Below are 18,728 nucleotides of genomic sequence, written 5' to 3'. Positions count from 1 at the left end.
CTAATAGATTCTGACCTAACCCTCAACTTATGGCTGGATAAGGATGAAGTGATTTAAAAATTAAATCATCTGACCTAAACTGGCCACATGAACAGAAATATTTTTGAGTGTTGACACTGTTCTAGTCAATGAGGATTTAAGATGCAGGGCATGTCCAATGGTCACAAGAAGCATTGTTCAAACTGCTGGACATCACATGGCCACCCAGGTAGACAGTACAGACTGATTATAGGCTGTATCCAAGTAATAGGCAAGGCAGATGGACTGTTGGCAAGTATCACACAGGGAATGGAGTATAAAAACAGGAGGCCTTGCTATAACTATCATCTTCACTTGCTCATCCAAGTATTCCCTCTCCAGGAAGTCACATAGCTGGGAAGAAAAAGTATGAGGGAAACAGTAGTTCACTCAAAATAGCATGTGATCTTTTTCTTCAATGGTATCAGTGCTGATATACTGACAGTTTCATTTAACCTCAGACATCACCATGATCACCTTCAGCTGAAAATTTATTCCTTGAGGAACTCACATGAGGGTCAGTATGGCCAGAGGAGAGTTTGTGCAGATCCAGCAGACTCTGGTTCACATCCTTCTCCATCTGCAGAGCTCTCTGCATTGCCCCCAGACCATTGCCCCACTCATCCTGCTCTGGCTTCTGGAGGGGAAAAACATGGTGGTATTTCACTCAATGTATTAAATAGTACACAAGGATGAATAGGTAACTCTTTCCACAAGCTTAATACACATCTCAGTTCCAGTCTAGGAGGATTAAAATACTAAATAAAAACCCAACCTTGACATCCTGCAGGAGGACACGGCCTCCACGTTTATTCTGGAATTCCATCCGTTTCTCAGCGTGTTCCCGTTCCTCATGGGACTGCTCCTTGAAGAACTCATCAAAGTGACGCAGGGCAACATCGTCCCGGTCAAAGTAAGAGGACTGCAAGTGGCGATAAAGTGGGAAGTAAATCTCAATCAGGACCTAATCCACTCACCATCTTGATTTCACTTCGTTGAAATGGAAATTGACAGAGGGATGATAGCAGAAAGTTGTGGATTATGGCTCAAATAGCAGGCTGTTTTTAAAAGCAAATTACTGCAGATGCTGGAATCTGCAAACAAAAAAGAGAACATGCTGGAAAATTTGACAAAGGGTCAGTTAAACTCAAAACGTCAACTCTTTTCTCTCCTAACAGATGCTGCCAGACCTGCTGAGATTTTCCAGCAGGCTGTTTTTGCTCTCCCAGAAATTAAGATAAAAAACTAACTGCAATCCCTGGCCTGTATCTTAGGGAGGCAGTGTGCTAGTGTGACATGGAGTAGTGAAGGTCCCAGTTGAGACAGCCATTAGACACCCCTGCACCGCAGGTTAGAAACACTTGTTCAGTGCCGGAAGCTAGTCAGGTCATTGCCCAACTAAAATAGAGGACATGAACGTGTTGACTAACAGGAGGCAGAAATCTCAGTCAGCTACTTCATTACCAACCTCACCCACCTGAACAGCCACACTGTCCCACCATACTCTGCACACAACTGACTGGGCTGTTAAGAAATTTCACACTTCAAGTGTGAAAATACAACACATTTAGTCACCTTTCCTCACATTCACTAGCTAATAAACTCACTCCTCAGGAAGGATCACTGAGCCCAGAATGTGAAATGGTTTCTCTGCATGGATACTGCCAGACCAGTGGAACTTTAACAGCTTCTCATTTCCAGCATCTCGGTTTCTTTCCCCCAACATTTTTTTTTAAATACTCACTTGTTCAGATCAGAGGACAATCTGGTTAATTGGGAAACTTACATATAAAAAAAAGGGACATCTGGATTGGGGAATGTTTCATCATGCAACAGATTTAAAAACCTCAAGACTACCAGTAATAAAACAAAAAGGAGCTGAATTAAGCTCACTCCCTGCAGTCAGTTCAGTCACTCTCCCCCAGGGTGAGCCTGTCAAACAGGTACTCTCCCAGGCCATTCTCAGGGGCTCCCAGTCTCTTCAGGTTGGTGATGTGATCTCCCAGCTTCTTGATCATCTTCACTTGCTCATCCAAGTAGTGCCTCTCCAGGAAGTCACACAGCTGGAAGGGAAAGAGGGGAACTGATTATGTCCAACATCAAATGCAGTTTCCTCAGGCACTTGAATTCCCATCAGTATGTGGAGTGGACAGTTAGGTGATGTCATTGACATTACTAAGAACCCTCCAGAAAGTGCTCAGACCTTGGGAACACCAGTAACTTGGCCCACCCCAATCAACACTTCCCACAATTTAGAAAGAGATCTTGAGGCTAAAGGGCCAGATGTGTTACCTTTTCTTTTAAGTCAAAACCCAGATTTAAATACAGCAGGAACTGACATGAGGGTCTGTGTGGTCAGAGGAGTTACATCCATGTTATTTCCTTTTGCACATTGAGTGAATTCAATGCCCCTATCTACAGGAATTAGTGGGGCACAGTTCCCCAGAGATGCCAACCCGGCCACTTTCTTAACTTCGTTCATTTTGGAATGTTGTTGAGAAATTGAGAACCTGCTCTGACTTGTTTCAAATAGTGAAAGCTATAATCAGAGTTTAGAGCTGAACCCGTGGAACTTCCAATACTGGTCCTCACTGACTGTGTGCAAGGTTAGACATCCTGATGCAGTAATTGTGGAATGGAGAGAGGACCTAGGTCTATCAGCTGTTACAGGGACTGTGACACATTATGTGGATTCTTCAAGCTCTCAGACTGGCACTTTCCTGTAGTTATTGAATTAAATCATGTGTAAGGCTATAAAATGGCACCAGAAATGTCCAACCTTTTAGGTTGGATCCTGATATGACAAGTCAGTATCCTCAACCCTTTAGGCACAGTTTAATGATTGTGTGTGGATAAGCCTTTATCTTTGCATTCAAAAAGAAAAGCCAGACAGAGTTTAATACTATCTCTAATCAAACTATGGTTCTCCAAGTAATCATAAATCCTGTCTCTCAGAATCCTCTCCAATAATTTGCCCACCAGAGACGTAAGACTGACTGGTCTGTAATTCTCAGGATTATCCCTATTCCCTTTCTTGAACAAGGGAATAACATTTGCCACCCTCCAATGATCTGGTACAACTCCACTGGACAGTGGGGACCCAAAGCTCATCACCAAGGGTGCATTACTCTCTTTCCTCACTTCCTCTAGCACCTTGGGTATATCCTGTTTTGTGCAGGGGGCTTATCTATCCTTATGTTTTCCAAACTTTTCAGCACATCCGCTTTCACATATCAGTCCGTTTCACGCTGTCCTCTGCAACATCAAATTCCCACTCAGCTTTAAATACTGAAACAAAGTATTCATTAAGTACATCCCCTACTTCCACTGACTCTAAGTGCAAGTTCCCTCTGCTATCTGATCAGCCTTACCCTCACACTGGCCATCCTCTTGTTCCTCAAGTGTAGAATGCCTTAGGGCTTTTTCTTAATCTTACCCACTAAAGCTTTCTTATTGCCCCTCCTAGCTCTTCCAAGTCTTCCTTCAGCTCTTTCCTGGCATCCTTGTAGCCCACTGAAACCCTGTCTGATCTTTGCCTCCTCAAACATAAGCTTCTTCCGTCCTTTTGATAAGATGGGGTGGCCCAATGGCTCAGTGGTTAGCACTGCTGCCGCACAGCACCAGACACCTGGGTTCGATTCCTGTGTGGAGTTTGCATATTCCCTCAGTGTCTGTGGTGGCTTCCTCCCATAGTTCAAAGATGTGCAGGTAGGTGAATTGGTTATGCTAAATTACCCATGAAGTTATGTGCATTAGTCAGGAGTAAACTGGGGGAATAGGTCTAGGTTACTCTTTGGAAGGTTGGTGTGGACAAGTTGGGCCAAAGGACCTGTTTCCACACTGTAGGGAATTTAGTTTAATCTATTGTCATCAGAGTTTTATTCAATCTACTAAGTGTGAAGTGATTCACTTTGGAAGGTCAAGATTGAATGCAGAATACAGGGTTAAATGCAGGATTCTTGGCAACGTGGAGGGACAGAGGGATCATCAGGTTCACGTCCAAAGATCCCTCAAATTTTCAACCCAAATCAATAGGGTTAAGGCAGCATGTGGTAGATTGGCTTTCATGAACAGAGGATTGAATTTAAGAACCGTGAGGTTATGCTGCAACTCTATCGAACACTGGTTAGGCCATACTTGGAATATTGTGTTCAGTTCTGGTCACCTCATTATCAGAAAGCTGTAAAAGCTTTGGAGAGGGTGTAGTGGAGATTTACCAAGATCCTGCCTGGACTGGAGGCAGTGAGGGAAGCCCTAGCTTCCCTCACGAGTGAAAAAGGATGACAAATGACTTTATAGAGACGTACAAGATTTAGAGGCACTGATATTTCTCCCCCCAGGGTGGAAATGGCTATTGCAGGATGGATAACATTAAAAGGTGTTTGGAAGGAGGTTTGGGGGTGGGGGGGGGGAAAAAGATGTGTGTTCTTTACAGGGTGGTAGGTGTATGGAATGCACTGCTAGCAGTGATAGTAGAGTCTGAGATAATAGGGACATTTAATTGAGTCTTGGATAGACACAGTTAGTAGAATGAAAGGCTAGCATGACATTGAGGGCCAAATGGCCTGTATGGTTCTATGTTCTAATATTGTGATGGCAGCAGAAGATTCCTGAGAAGGCTTGCTCTCATTTAGTGATGCAGGGAGTGGAGAAGCTAGTTTTGAATTTGAAGAACCACACCAGCTGATGTTTGATTGGTGAGAGCTGGACATGTAGGAAAGCTATTAGAGAACAATGCCACTGGTATGTCCACCCAGGACTACATTTAGTCTTTCCCTTGAAGGAAAAGCTCTTGGTAGCTAAGTGTTCAGTTGTCAGAATGCCTGTCTTGCATTATACTGAAGAAAAATTTACTTCATAAGCCTAGGTCAGTGTACATATCATGTGATATAGGCATAAGACAATTCGCTGCCAGGGGAAGTATGGGACCAGATATAACTAGTGATCGAGATTGCTAATGACAGGCATTTCACAGCACAGACTAACTCAATCCAACAGGAGTTTATTTACAGTTGGAAAATTTCATGATCAAACCCAGAACAATTAACTGCTTCCACAGCAAGTGCTTCACTCCAGATCACATACAGAAAACCAAACTTTTCTCCCTGCCATCAGTTCAGTCACTCTCCCCCAGGCTGAGCCTGTCAAACAGGTACTCTCCCAGGCCATTCTCAGGGGCTCCCAGTCTCTTCAGGTTGGTGATGTGATCTCCCAGCTTCTTGATCATCTTCACTTGCTCATCCAAGTAGTGCCTCTCCAGGAAGTCACACAGCTGGAAGAGAAAATAAAACAGGGTATTGAGGAACTTGTGCACTCCATTTGAAGTTAGTTGGTGACATCATGTCAAGTTTCTACATTCATTGCAACTTCATGTGGTTCCTAATATGTGAACCCATATTCTTGACCCCACCCTCTTGTTCGACAGCTTCATTAGATTTTTTGAGCCAGTTTTCCAAAATGTTATTGAAATCAGAAGAACTCACATGAGGGTCCATGTGGCCAGAGGAGAGTTTGTGCAGATCCAGCAGACTCTGGTTCACATCCTTCTCCATCTGCAGAGCTTTCTGCATTGCCTCCAGACCATTGCCCCACTCATCCTGCTCTGGCTTCTGGAGGGAGGGAAGAGACAGATGCTTCTATGAACTAGAATGTCAATAGTTACAGCATTGAACCAATGGAATCAATGGTTTCAAAACATTTGTTGCCACAAGATCCAGTGAAGCTGGTTAGAGGTATAACTAAACCCAACCTTGACATCCTGCAGGAGGATCCTGCCTCCACGTTTATTCTGGAATTCCATCAGTTTCTCAGCGTGTTCCCGTTCCTCATGGGACTGCTCCTTGAAGAACTCAGCAAAGTGACGCAGGGCAACATCATCCCGGTCAAAGTAAGACGACTGGGGTAAGGGACAAAACAGGATTCATTATTTCAAATCTCAAGATAGTTAAAAGATTCAATGCAGTAGAGCCTTTTCCAGAATCACAAATATACTTGTTGCTTGAACAGGGAACAGCACCAATTGTTAGGTTCAGCCAGCAAGTCAGTCAACTTAAAATTCCACATCAGAAATAAAGTTAGAAATCAGAGTCTTAGCACATCCTTAAGCCACATGCTCCTATCTATTTGAGCATTATTTTCAGAAGGTAGGTTCCACCATTTTAGTTCCAGGTTCTCTGCAGTGCAGCCCTAAATATTGATATTGTAGTGAACAGCAACAGATCAATCCTTCACCTGCAGGGAGAAGTTACAAGTGACTCGTTAGAACCCTGACTTTTCTTCCTGGAATTTTAAGAAAAGGGTTATGAACCAGGAGGTTACTTTTTAGTCTCTGTCAGGCAACAATTTGAGAAGGTAAACAGATCAGACAAGTTTATTCAGGAAGTCAGACTTGAAAGTTTAGGGATGGGTGGTTCTGCTCAAAGTTCTGCAGACATGTACTTGGTGATCACATTAGTTCACTTTTACCTGTTGTAAACAATGACACTAGTACCTAGAAATTGGTTCCAGCAAGTCTGGGAAGACCCATGGTCAAATGCTCACCTTGGCAACTAGGATCTCATGGAGAGGAGTCTGTCAAGGAGGGGCCAGAGTCAGAATTGGTTTGATAGAAAGTTTCCTAGAAAAAGAAAGGTTGCAGCAAAGATTTGAAAACTCCATCTAACCTCCCATGAGGAGTGTTTGGGACACTCAGTATAGAGCAACCAAAGTTACAAGTATTACTGCTTTCAAGTGAGTGGAAGATAAACAAGAAACTATTTATGCCTATAGGACATAAAAACAAGTAATCTGGTCAGTTTTGTAATTTGTTTTTTATTGTAAACTGGTAATTAGGTCTATAATCAAAAAAGGTTTCTGGGTTTGTGATAGATTAATTTAAAATACTAGTTATTACTCTGCTAAAGTTACCTATACTGTTAGGTAAACCAAGTCTTGAGACTAGACTATCTGGGAATTGCTATTCAAATAGTCTGGTTACAAACCACGAGAGTCAACTGAGGGTCTTGCTATTTTACAAATTCCAAGGCAGAAAAGCTGATAATGAACTAAGTTAGTCTCCAAGTCATTACACAACACCAACATTGTCAGAAGCAAAAAATTCAGACAACCAGATTGGGCTTCATCAGCTGAAGATACTTTAGTTGGTTCAGAGGTACTTAAATCCAGCCAGCCATTCAGAAATGTTAACACATCTCCAGAGCAGATAAGCTTTATACCCTTGAGCCAGCAGGATCATGTATAGATATTAACACACCTTAACAGCCCTTGCTATTTTAAGCAACCACACATCCTGGCAGAGTGTGATATTTCAACCAAGACCTTCTACTCCTGAGGAACAAGCACAATCACTACATCACAAGACCTCCTGCCCAGCTGGTTTGAGATCTCCTAGTCAACTAGTTCATTGATGACAACAACAAATCCTCCGAAGGATATGGAACATGAACATTTGAAACCTCCAGTCAGCTGTTACAACATATCACTCACTCAACAGTTAAGCAGCACTGGAACTAACACTCCATTGGAAAGCCACCTATTCCCAGGATAGAAAACCAATCTAATTTCAGGCCACATCATTAAACTCACAAAGTGCTAACTTTTTCAAAATCAATTCTCAGGAACACTAAACTCACCATAGAGAGGTAAATATAGGAGGAATAGAGCTCCAGGTTGATCTGCTTGTTAACAGCATCCTCACAGTCTTTGTGGTAGTTCTGACACACTTGGGAGACCATCTTCACTATTCCTGCTCACTATCACCCAGACAACTCTAGAACTGAGCCTCTCACCCACAAGCTCTTGCATTTATCCTTCTGGGTCACCCTTCACCCAACCAGAGAATGACATCACCAATTATGATTGACATTCACTGATAGCCAATTGGGAATCAACTTTCAATCCAGGCACCAATGACAAGGGAGATGGGGCTATGGGGCCGGTGAAGAGAACCAGCGCCAATCAGAGATTGGAATACAGAGAGGTTTGGGAAGTTAGTCTTGCTGATGCAATTGCTTTTGGAGTGATAAATCCTCAACACACTGTAAACTAAGTAACTGTTTGGAGTTGGATATGTGGTGTAGTGGGAATATCTATGTCTATAAGATTAGAAAATGTGTTCGAGTTTTAAAGTTTCTAGAACTGGCTGCTCAATAATATCTATAGTGGGACAAGAATTGATTGATTTAAAAATGATAACTTTAGTGAAGCACTTTTTCAGCACCTGATACAATCTGGTTCTTTTTGCCTTTGCTGTTTCTCTAATATCCCAAGTGTTCCCAACTAGTTTCATGATAGAAGATTTAAAAGGGACCTAAGGGGCATTTTTTTCACACAGAGATGCTGCATGCATGGAATGAGCTGCCAGAGGAAGTGGTAGAGGTGGGTATAATTACAGCATTTAAAAGACATTTGGAGAGGTGCATGAATATGAAACGTTTACAATACTGTGGCTTTAAAAGGTGTATTTTGATCATTTTTTTAAGTGAAGAAAGGCTGAGACAGAGGTGTCAAGCAGTCTACCAGAACCATTAAAATAAGCAGCTTTTTTTTGATGTTGGAACAATAGAAGCAGCCTGAACGAGTCAGGTCAAGCACTCACAGAATCAGAATTTTTAGATTTAGTTTTCAGCGGTTGCTGTGGTCTTGAAGGTGAAGGTGGAAACCCGTTTTTCCTCTTTCTGTTAGAGTTAAAAGCTACGGTTCTCTTTCTGCTGCTAAAATTGTGTATGAGGCAACCTATTTTACTGAACTTGCCTTTGCTTATTTTGTCTATATTTTAATTGTCATGTAAAAATCAAGTGTGTTTTACTTAAATGCGGTCATTTTAATTGCATCTAAAATTCAATGCCTTACACTTACACTTAAAATTAACAAAAAATAGGGTCCAGATTACCTCATTAATATATGATATGGTCCATGATTAGGGTTATGGGCCAAATGCAGGCAAATGGGACTCATTCCATTTGAGATACCTTGTTGGCATGGATGAGTTGGACTGAAGCATCTGTTTCCGTGCTGTATGACTTTGTGTGGTTCAGTCCTGGATTAGGTGATGAGATGTGTTCCCCTGGATTAAACTCTGGATTAGTTGGGTCAGATGGGGGTGGGGGGGAGCCTGTGATTGGCAGCAGGATCCACCAATCACCAGCTAGGTACACCCTCCTGGGACACCAATGGGCACGGCTAACCCGCAAAAACAGAAAATGTGTCGGAGATTGACACACGTCCTTGTCAAAATGGATCTGAGATACAGGGAATATCGCAATGGACCTTATCCAAACTAACGGACATCACGTGGTCGCTGAATGAACACCAGAGACTTTGATGAATGATTGTGGTGACTGGCTCTGTGGGAATAGATGCTGTTCCTGGTTTACTCTGTGGCTGTCCATCTCACATAAACCATAGAGAGTCCCCTATTCTTGTTGAGTCAGATATCTGACGTTTATTTACAACACTAAATATTTATAACAGTACACTGCTATAATATCATGATACAACATTGAAGACGAGGTTAAAATAATCTTTCTGCCACGTGTCTCTGTGGATAACTCTGATTGGTGGCAAATATCAGAACATATGGGAAAAAAAAGTTAAAGAAACCTTTGTAAGTCATTTCTACCTTGTGACGTTGGCATCTTTTGGCAGGATGAGGTCTATTCCCAGCTCAGTAGATTCAACCAATTAAATTGATTTGGCTGAAATTAATTTGACAGTTTGTACTGTTCAAAACAAGGCCATAATTCCTTGCTACTGTCGTGAGTTGATGAAGGTTTGTGTTTTGCTAAAGTCTAGTTCTTCCAAGCTGCAAATGTGTTGCTGGTCAAAGCACAGCAGGCCAGGCAGCATCTCAGGAATAGAGAATTCGACGTTTCGAGCATAAGCCCTTCATCAGGAATAAGCCAAGGGCTTATGCTCGAAACATCGAATTCTCTATTCCTGAGATGCTGCTTGGCCTGCTGTGCTTTGACCAGCAACACATTTGCAGCTGTGATCTCCAGCATCTGCAGACCTCATTTTTTACTCTAGTTCTTCCAAGAATAGTATCTACCAGACATCTATCATGACAGGTTCTAAATGATGTGATCCTTCTATTGGCTGTCCTGACTGACAAACTGTTCCAGACTTCATTGGCATGGGTTCTTGCTTTGCCCTTCACACAGTTGGGTTACAACTTGGGCTTCTAGACTTCTGACAGATTTGAGCTCAATCTGCTCATGGAGAACACAACTTGCACATATCTTTTGAAGGATGGACACAGCTTTAGTGGAGTTGTTCCTGGCTTGTCGGAATAGCTTTGAACTTGCTACCTTCACCTAGCTGTGCATTAATGGAACATTCTTAATGTTTACCTGGAAGTGTTTGAAAAAAAAAAGTTGATGGATAATGGCAAATTCCAAAACTCTTGCAACTAAATCAGCTTTGTATCTCTCCTTCAACCTCAACTCCAAACTGGCCAATCACTGCCCCTGGTCAGTGATAATATATATATATCAAATGCCAAAGATTATCCTTCCCAACCCTACAGTACCCAAAGCCAGAACAAGTTTTACTGCATACCATTCTGTCAGTTAACTGCTGATCCAGAATGTAAGATTGACTCTTTCTTATTCCAACTGAAGCTCTGACAGAATGTCAATGGTGTTTAAATGGTAGTGTATTTTGCTTTCCTGTATTTTTGTTGGCTTTCTTCTGGTTTTGTTAGGTAGATGTCCCAGCCCTTTCTAATAGCAGGTTTTGCTGCTGATGGCATCTATACTAAAAGTGTGATCATATGGTAACAGTTGCTGTTTGCTGTCCCCTCCTTTGTTGAGAAAAATGACTATTCTGAAGTCTGTGTTTGACTCCATCACAAGCTTGTTTGAATAAGTCTCCTGCTGCCCCAAATTCCCTCTAAAGCGGAGGAGGGGTATTATATAGCAGAAACAGATCCTCTGGTCTAACTCATCCATGTGGAGTAGATATCCTAAATTAACTAGTCCTATTTGCCAGTATTTGGCCATATCCCTTGAAACCATTCCTACTCATACATTCAAAAGGCAGCTGGATGGGTTTGATTAACCCAACCTCCACTTCCTCTGGCAGCTCATTCCACCCTCTAAGAAAGCTGCTCTTAGGTCCCTTTTAAGTCTTCACCTCTCCTCCCACCCTCACCTTAAACTGATGCTCTGCTACCTTGGGAATAAATGACGTGACTATTCATCTTATCCACACCTTTCATGATTTTAAAAGCTTCCATAAGAGGTCACCCCACAGCCTCTGCTCTGGGACACAACTTCAGCCTCTCCCTACAATTCAAAACCCTGACAACATTTTAAAGTTCAGAAGATTTACAAGAGTTCAAGAACAGTATCTTTCCTACAGCAGGAGACCAATATTAAATTTTGCCACTTTTGGAATACTGCAGTCATATACAACTGCACATCCCAACTCCTCAATGCACTGAAGAATGAAAGGAGGCAAACATCTTCACTGACTTTCAAGAAATAGCAACTTGCACCCTCTAGGTCTGACTTGGTTCTCCAGGGCACTACCATTAGGTAATACAACTATTGGATTTGGATTGAATTTGTCCAATTTAAATCTCATTCAGATTTAACATTTGCTCACCTAAAATGCACACCATAGCTGGCCTACTTGAATAGGCTTTGGAGCAGTCATAGCATCCCTATCTCTGGGCTGGGTTCAAGTTCCACCTGCTCTAAGGAGGTTAATAATATCTGCACAAGCTGGTTTGGAAATACATTCAAATGAAAAGCAAAAATTTCCAATCCAAAATTCATTCTCCAATTCCTGGATTTGGGGACTCAGTTACTTGAATTTTCCAGATTTCCCAATACCCCTCAGGTGTTACAATCCCCACACTCCTCCCTGCACCCCCCCCCCAACTCAGGTGGTCCTTTTGATGAGAACAATTGGTCCACAAGCCATTCCTGACCCTTCACTTTTTGGTGAAAAACGTTCCTTCCTTCAGGCCATTGGGTCCACCCAAGGTAGATGTAGAATCCAGCAGCTCACCACCTTCCCAAGGGCAACTAGGGACCAGCAATGGTCAGGATGAACAGTGAAACCCAGATCCCAGTGTGGCAATGTCTTAGAACAGAATGATCACAAGCTGCTGCACAGCTTCTAGCTAGTGCTAATCCAGAAAATAAGACAAACCTGCTCCATATTGGACTAGTTTATTCACACTTAGTACAGGACAGTGAGTTGCTTCTACAGGTCTCCCATTTTATACATCACATACAGCTCATTCCCTGCAGTCAGTTCAGTCACTCTCCCTCAGGGTGAGCCTGTCAAACAGGTACTCTCCCAGGCCATTCTCAGGGGCTCCCAGTCTCTTCAGGTTGGTGATGTGATCTCCCAGCTTCTTGATCATCTTCACTTGCTCATCCAAGTAGTGCCTCTCCAGGAAGTCACACAGCTGGAAAGCAAAAGGAAATTTTAGATGAAAAAGACCAATTTTCTCATTAGTTTGAGTTTCAAGCCCTTCTTGAACTATAGTGGATGTCAAGACAATTGTTTAGTGCAAAGGAATTGCTTTATAATTAGAGTGAAGCCCACATTGTCAACTCACATGAGGGTCCGTGTGGTCAGAGGAGAGTTTGTGCAGATCCAGCAGACTCTGGTTCACATCCTTCTCCATCTGCAGAGCTCTCTGCATTGCCTCCAGACCATTGCCCCACTCATCCTGCTCTGGCTTCTGGAGGGAAAGAGGCAGATGTTTCAATGGATTGAAAAACATGTAAAGAAGCAGCCACAAGGCAACAAAGCCATGGTCATCAGGAACCATACAGATTTTAGAAGCAAGAACAGGCCAATCAGCCCATTGACCTGGCTGTAGTTGTTGATAGCAGAGCAATCAAGTGGAGCTTAATTCAATTGTAGAACATTGAATAAATGGTTCATGGCTTATTTTCTGAAGAGTAGTAATCTCCACAATATTAAATCTGGTGCTGTTTGGGAGGATCCTGGCCCTCATGTCTTCCTCAGCTCAGTCAGTCAGAGGGAAGGTTTCAGAAAAAAAACCAATCTATTTTTAGTCCCTCCAATCAGGGAGGGACATCCTTTCAAATTTTAATCCAGTTAAGTGCACTCTTGAATGGAGTAAATACAGTTAACTCTTCAGTGCTTAGAAAAGACTTGACTCAAACCACACATTCCATCAAACCCAACCTTGACATCCTGCAGGAGGACTCGGCCTCCACGTTTATTCTGGAATTCCATCAGTTTCTCAGCGTGTTCCCGTTCCTCATGGGACTGCTCCTTGAAGAACTCAGCAAAGTGACGCAGGGCAACATCGTCCCGGTCAAAGAAAGAGAACTGCAGATGGATGAAAAAGAAAAATGAGGTCAGTCATCATCTATTGAGAATTTGACAATACTTTGTTCCCAATTAAGAATGTGTTTTTGCCAAGTAACTGATTCATGTTGGCAATTCTAAATGCCAAACATACAGGATTCAGCTAGGTGGTGAAATGGTAGCCATACTTGGAGTTCAACTGTTTGTGATGATTTGGAGATCACTTCAACAGGGAGGCTTGTTCTATGGGGAGGTTGGGACCTTTCTCCAATTGGAGAAAACAAAGGGAAGGTGGGGTGATGGTGCTGGGTGACCTTAGAGGCCTATCAACTCCATGTAGATAATGGGAATAGAGGATGCCTTTTCTCATGCCAGTGGAGTTTAAAACAGAGGGCAGAAGTTCAAGCGGAGGGGAATGATTTACTAGGGACCCGAGATGGTGGTGTGTATATAGAATGAGCTGCCAGATGAAGTGATGACTGCAAATACAGCTACATTTAAGTAGTTAGATGAATAGGAAAGGCTTACAGGGAAATGTGCAAAATGCAGGCAAATGGGGCTAGTTCAGTTTGGGAAACTGTTGGCATAAACAATTTGGCTTAAGTCTGTTTGAGCTGTGAGATCATGGTTTAGATAGAATCTTGTAAAAACAGCTAAGAACAATCTTATGCTCAACATTAACTTGTTAGCTCATAGCAAAAGCAAGACAGGACTAAACATTATTCAATTAGAAGTGAAAACCGATCAGAACCACCATCAGTTACAACATTAAAATTGGATCCCTTTCCAGTTGGCTAAGTTTGACTTATACTACTTCAGTTATTGGAAATGTGCTTAGAGGCCAGTTCCTGGGAATTTCTACAAACACCAAGCAGGAATAATATTTAATAATTCACTGGAAAGTGTTTAGCAATATCCTGAAGCCAATTCCTTGACCTAGAGAAATCCTATTTAAACATGGTGTTGCAGTTATACAGGGAAGTATTGGGACAGTTCTTCATGGAGATTAGGTAGATTTTCAAAACAATTCAGTACAGGCTGGATAGATTAGTGTAGGAGAAGCTGCTCCACTCAAGTGGACAGAAGTTTAAAGTAATATTTAAAGGAAATAAGGGTTAAATACAGAAAACCTTAGGTTGGTATGAAATGTCCTACCTGCAAGGGGTAGGGACACATTCAGGAGGGCATCAGGTCATTATTTGGATTAAAAAAGATCTTGTGCAAGGGTGGGTAGGGGGAAGCAAGAGATTGAGCGAGGAAATGCTACTCTGTACTGTTGCAGTACAGAAAGGCTCATCAGCCCATGAGTTTGTGCTCCATGAGATTCAATTTTAACGACATTTGCAATTTCCTGTTTCCTCAGTACAGGAACGGTCAGGAAACAGGGATATGGTTCTATTCTATTTCTGAAAGAATAGAACAGACAAGTGGAAGATTGATAGCCCTGCACAGATCCTAGAGGGGAGAATATGGGACAAAGCCCTTCTGCCAGGTAAGGTGTACACATTCTTACATGGGAAGAAAGTCTCGACCTGGGGAAACCTCCAGTGTTGTCAGAATCTGATGATCCATTACATTATGAAAGCTTTCATAATGGGCTAGGAGCTTACAAATGAAAGCAAGGGTCAGGTTTGAGTCTGTGGTGTCCAATGATAACAAGCCAGAGTTGGGAAATTAAAGGGTAAAGCATCTTTAGTGTAAGCAAACAGTAGAAAAACAGAACAGAATTCAAAATTGGTAGCTCACTATACAATCCAATATCCTGGCTTTAAAAGATAATTGATTAGTCTAATGAAGACTGAGTGCACCAAAAATCTCCTTCCTATAACACCTCAGCAGGTGAGTAAGTGGCAGAAGGAGAAAACAATGACTTTTGTACTAAAACTCCTTCAGCATTCAATTTACAGCTAACTATCTTTTCCTTAGAACTTATTGGCAGATGAAAAGTCTCCCAAGTAACTTGGAGTTATCACATCATATAAAGGCATTCTCTGGAAATTTCAGTAGATTTACTAGTGGAGTAGGGAATGTGGGGAAGGAACATAATGACAGGTAATGCATTAAGCTGAAGAAAAACAAAAGCAAAATGGGATCATTCACATTGAAGGCATTGAACTCAAGGCAACTGTTCAGAGCCTAGTCTGGAGATGAGATCTTGTCCCTCCAATTTGGGGAGTGATTCACTGGAGCAATGCAGGACACCAGTGTTAAAGTGGCCAACTACAGGAAGGTCAAGGGGTTAAGCTTGCACACAGACTAAAGACATCAATTCTGAAGAGTCATTGAGTTTCAAAATGAGAGTTTATTCTTCCTCCACAGATACTGCCTGACCCACTGATTTCCAGTACTGATTCTAACATTCACAATAGTTTGCTCCCTCTTTCCTTACAGGGAATGGGTGAACAGGTTTACACATTTAAAGATAACTAGAGTGTTAAAAACCCCAACTTAGTTAGAAACTTAAACACTTGAGAACATAGCAATTACAGAGGAGGGGTCTGACTTATTTTCAGTGTGCAGGTTATTCTGCTACAAAATACATTCCATCAAGTTCACTAACAACTCAATTGAGGACACTTTCTAAAGATTTCAGAAAAATGGCATTTGCTTAACGGTTATATCATGAACACTAAGCGCTGGTTCTAAAAAGCAAGTTTTTCTAGAACTGGGTTGCTCAAGAATACAACCATCACATCACAGGGGACGAATTTGCACCTGGTCACTACCAAAGGCCACAGAAGTGCACCCTCAACCAACCTACTCAGATTAAGGAGTAATCTTCATTTTAAAGTAAAATCCAAACATGCAAGCCTCACCATGGAGAGGTAAACATAGGAGGAATAGAGCTCCAGGTTGATCTGCTTGTTAACAGCATCCTCACAGTCCTTGTGGTAGTTCTGACACACTTGGGAGGCCATCTTCACTATTCCTGCTCACTATCAGCTAGACAACTCTAAAACTGAATCACTCTACCACAAGTCCTTGTATTTATCCTCCTGGGACATCCCACACCCAACCAGGGAGAGAGATCACCAATGATTGATAATCCCTGATCGCCAATCAGGAATTTCCCATCAATCCAGGCACTAATTTAAGATAGGGAGTATGTAACAGCCTGAGCCAATGAAAAACAAGTAGCCTCCCATAATTTGGATCACAGAAACAGGAAGAGGCCATTCAACTCCTTAAGTCTATTTCATCATCCAACTGGATCCAGGTCGGTTTGTATTTTAACTCTGTGTAACCAATGTTTCTTCCAAATCCCGTTACTCCCTTACTTAACAAATGGTCACCAATGTCAGTTTGAAATGTTCAATCGACTCCATGTTCATTTAAGGTTTTGAGAGAGCGATGTCCAGATTCATGGTATTCTGTGTGTGAAGAAGGGAAGGAAACCCCTGTGCTCTACTCCTTCACTAACGTCATTTCTAAACATGACTGTCAGGCCCTTGTACAGATCCTGGGAAAGATTGATATAGTTTTGCTATTTGAAGTAAATAGCCATTAGCTCTCCTGTATCTCCCACATCCTGACCAATTCCAAACCATTTCTGATGGTTTCCTCCAATCCCACATGCTTCACTTTCTTAGAGTGAAGTGATGGACTCTTGTCTGCAATGGCATTTAGTTGCTGTGACTTTCCTCAAGTTGAAACTGATAGAATTCTCTAAATCAGAGTTTCCCGATGTCTCCAGGATTGAATTTCCTGAGATATAATGTGGAGTACAATTGCATCGGTGTTCTCCCATCTCTAGATGAACTGATACAGCTCTCGTCAGATCCAGAAGAGGTCAGTGATACGGAGATTGATCGCAGCAGTTGAAGGATATTGACCTGCACCAGATAGTCTGCAGTGAATCTGTGAATCACACAAGTTGGTGAAATGGAAAGTACGTCGATGAGGTTCCTCTACTAGAATTCCAGTGCTCCCATTGTTATTGTGTTTCAAGTAGAACCTTTTCTTGCTAACGACAAGAGTCACCAAGTCTAATATTCTGTTCCTTCTGCCAATGTTGAGTTTATTTTGAGATTTTTTGAAGACAAGATTTAACACTTGAAAGGTGGAGAGTCTCGGTCTGTAACCTGACTCTTTCTGCATTTATTCATCCTAGCCCTTGGAGAGAACAGGTGCAGGTAATAGTGCTCCACATTTGGTAACTCTTGTGAGGGGCATCATAACATGATCAATGCTTGGCCATGTAAACAGGTCAAAACAAAACCTTATCATTTTGTGAGCAACAGACAAAAGAACAGGAGACAGTTAGCTATTTGACCACTACAACTGGCTTCACTGTGTGACAAGACCACGTCTAATGCAGTCACATCTACGATAGTGTTTGTAAATAACCGAGGGTTTGCTAGAGAGGGGGAAGGTAGAGATCTCAAGTGGGGCCACGAGCTGAAATTGAGGGAATTGCAAGTTATAAGGCAGCAGTGGCCATAGTGGAATTGGTGGTGTAACAGCTGTACCCCTGCTCTGAGACCATTTAAACCTGAAAACAAAGGGGAGAACAGGGAAGAGCTTGGGAAAGCATTGCGGGAGGAAATAATGGTGGAGGATTTCTAGCCAGCAGTGATATTCAACTCCTGCACAAGGTTATGTCAGCCCATCAAGCACACGGAGAACTGCATTTTCAATAATCCAGTAGAATTGTGGAATTATTAAGTTTCTGGTTCCTGTGAACTCAAAACACTGACTTTAGCCCACCTACTTCTGTTGCCCTTTCACCTCTATGAAGAGTCTACCTCAAATCATTTGACACTTTCAATTCCTCAAGCTGCCAATCAAAAAAAGCGTTTGGTGAGGATAGCAGAGAGGGATTACATTCTATCTAACCCGGTTCTGGGAGAGGCTGATAAGGAAAAAAAAACCTTAGTTCTATCCCTACAAAGGTAAAGCAACAGTGGCTTTGCCTTCAATTAAGGCAACTCTACTTTTATCCAGCCTTATGTTGTACCTGTCCTGGGAATGTTTTGCAGAAAGTGTCCCAGTAGCTTTTTCTTAGCAGGAGTAAAAAGGAGTTCCATCCTCTAACTCCATGCTTAGCTCAGTAATGTGTTTCATAACATTGTATGTTAACCCAGGTTGATTTAGACCATGATCCTAAAAACATCCCATTGCAATATTAAAAAACCCACTGATGCTACAAACATTTGAGATCAACAATTGTAGAATTGATCATTTTTCCCCACTAACATGATCACAGGAAACAAAGTGTTAGGTCAGGAAGACCAAAAGCTGTTAAAGATTCCACAAATGCAATTTATACAGCTAGCAATCCTGGATCCTTTGCCAGGTACTGAACTACACAGCCATAAGTGTTTCAGATATTTATTTCCATATCCAGCAAGACAAAAGCAGAACAGTTTACACTTCAACTTTATGGTCAGCACTAGTGTTCCAAATCCCAC

At 42.0% G+C, this 18,728-nt stretch overlaps 3 protein-coding genes across 3 annotated transcripts; all 3 read right to left on the bottom strand.

The window, feature by feature from the left end:
• Nucleotides 1–192: 192 nt before the first annotated feature.
• On the bottom strand, nt 193–3,404 carry LOC132831191 (ferritin, middle subunit-like). The gene is made up of 4 exons (XM_060849204.1): nt 3,390–3,404; nt 794–940; nt 530–655; nt 193–372 (listed from the first exon to the last, which is right to left on the bottom strand). Exons 1-4 carry the CDS (start codon nt 3,402–3,404, stop codon nt 193–195), a joined length of 468 nt encoding a protein of 155 aa, XP_060705187.1.
• A 1,730-nt stretch (nt 3,405–5,134) lies between these two features.
• LOC132831190 (ferritin heavy chain A-like) lies at nt 5,135–7,751 on the bottom strand. Its single transcript, XM_060849202.1, has 4 exons — nt 7,650–7,751; nt 5,768–5,914; nt 5,502–5,627; nt 5,135–5,290 (listed from the first exon to the last, which is right to left on the bottom strand). Exons 1-4 carry the CDS (start codon nt 7,749–7,751, stop codon nt 5,135–5,137), a joined length of 531 nt encoding a protein of 176 aa, XP_060705185.1.
• Nucleotides 7,752–12,283: 4,532 nt separating this feature from the next.
• LOC132831189 (ferritin, middle subunit-like) lies at nt 12,284–16,235 on the bottom strand. Its single transcript, XM_060849201.1, has 4 exons — nt 16,134–16,235; nt 13,192–13,338; nt 12,593–12,718; nt 12,284–12,439 (listed from the first exon to the last, which is right to left on the bottom strand). Exons 1-4 carry the CDS (start codon nt 16,233–16,235, stop codon nt 12,284–12,286), a joined length of 531 nt encoding a protein of 176 aa, XP_060705184.1.
• Between the last annotated feature and the right edge of the window lie 2,493 nt (nt 16,236–18,728).

The sequence above is a fragment of the Hemiscyllium ocellatum genome, chromosome 33, assembly GCF_020745735.1.
Source record: "Hemiscyllium ocellatum isolate sHemOce1 chromosome 33, sHemOce1.pat.X.cur, whole genome shotgun sequence".
Taxonomy (NCBI): Eukaryota; Metazoa; Chordata; class Chondrichthyes; order Orectolobiformes; family Hemiscylliidae; genus Hemiscyllium; species Hemiscyllium ocellatum.
The sequence above is the reverse complement of the archived record's forward strand: the minus strand, read 5'-3'. Positions and strand labels throughout refer to the sequence as shown.

Excerpts from the sequence above, each read along its gene's own strand:
- LOC132831191 (XM_060849204.1), bottom strand. Across the intron at positions 656-793 it reads TCCTCCTGCAGGATGTCAAG|AAGCCAGAGCAGGATGAGTG; the intron begins GTTGGGTTTTTA and ends TTTCCCCTCCAG. Across the intron at positions 373-529 it reads CTGGCCATACTGACCCTCAT|CTATGTGACTTCCTGGAGAG; the intron begins GTGAGTTCCTCA and ends TTTTCTTCCCAG.
- LOC132831190 (XM_060849202.1), bottom strand. The coding sequence starts at position 7,751 with ATGGTCTCCCAAGTGTGTCAGAACTACCACAAAGACTGTGAGGATGCT. Across the intron at positions 5,915-7,649 it reads CCTATATTTACCTCTCTATG|TCGTCTTACTTTGACCGGGA; the intron begins GTGAGTTTAGTG and ends CCCTTACCCCAG. Across the intron at positions 5,291-5,501 it reads CTGGCCACATGGACCCTCAT|CTGTGTGACTTCCTGGAGAG; the intron begins GTGAGTTCTTCT and ends TTTCTCTTCCAG.
- LOC132831189 (XM_060849201.1), bottom strand. The coding sequence starts at position 16,235 with ATGGCCTCCCAAGTGTGTCAGAACTACCACAAGGACTGTGAGGATGCT. Across the intron at positions 12,719-13,191 it reads TCCTCCTGCAGGATGTCAAG|AAGCCAGAGCAGGATGAGTG; the intron begins GTTGGGTTTGAT and ends CTTTCCCTCCAG. Across the intron at positions 12,440-12,592 it reads CTGACCACACGGACCCTCAT|CTGTGTGACTTCCTGGAGAG; the intron begins GTGAGTTGACAA and ends TTTGCTTTCCAG.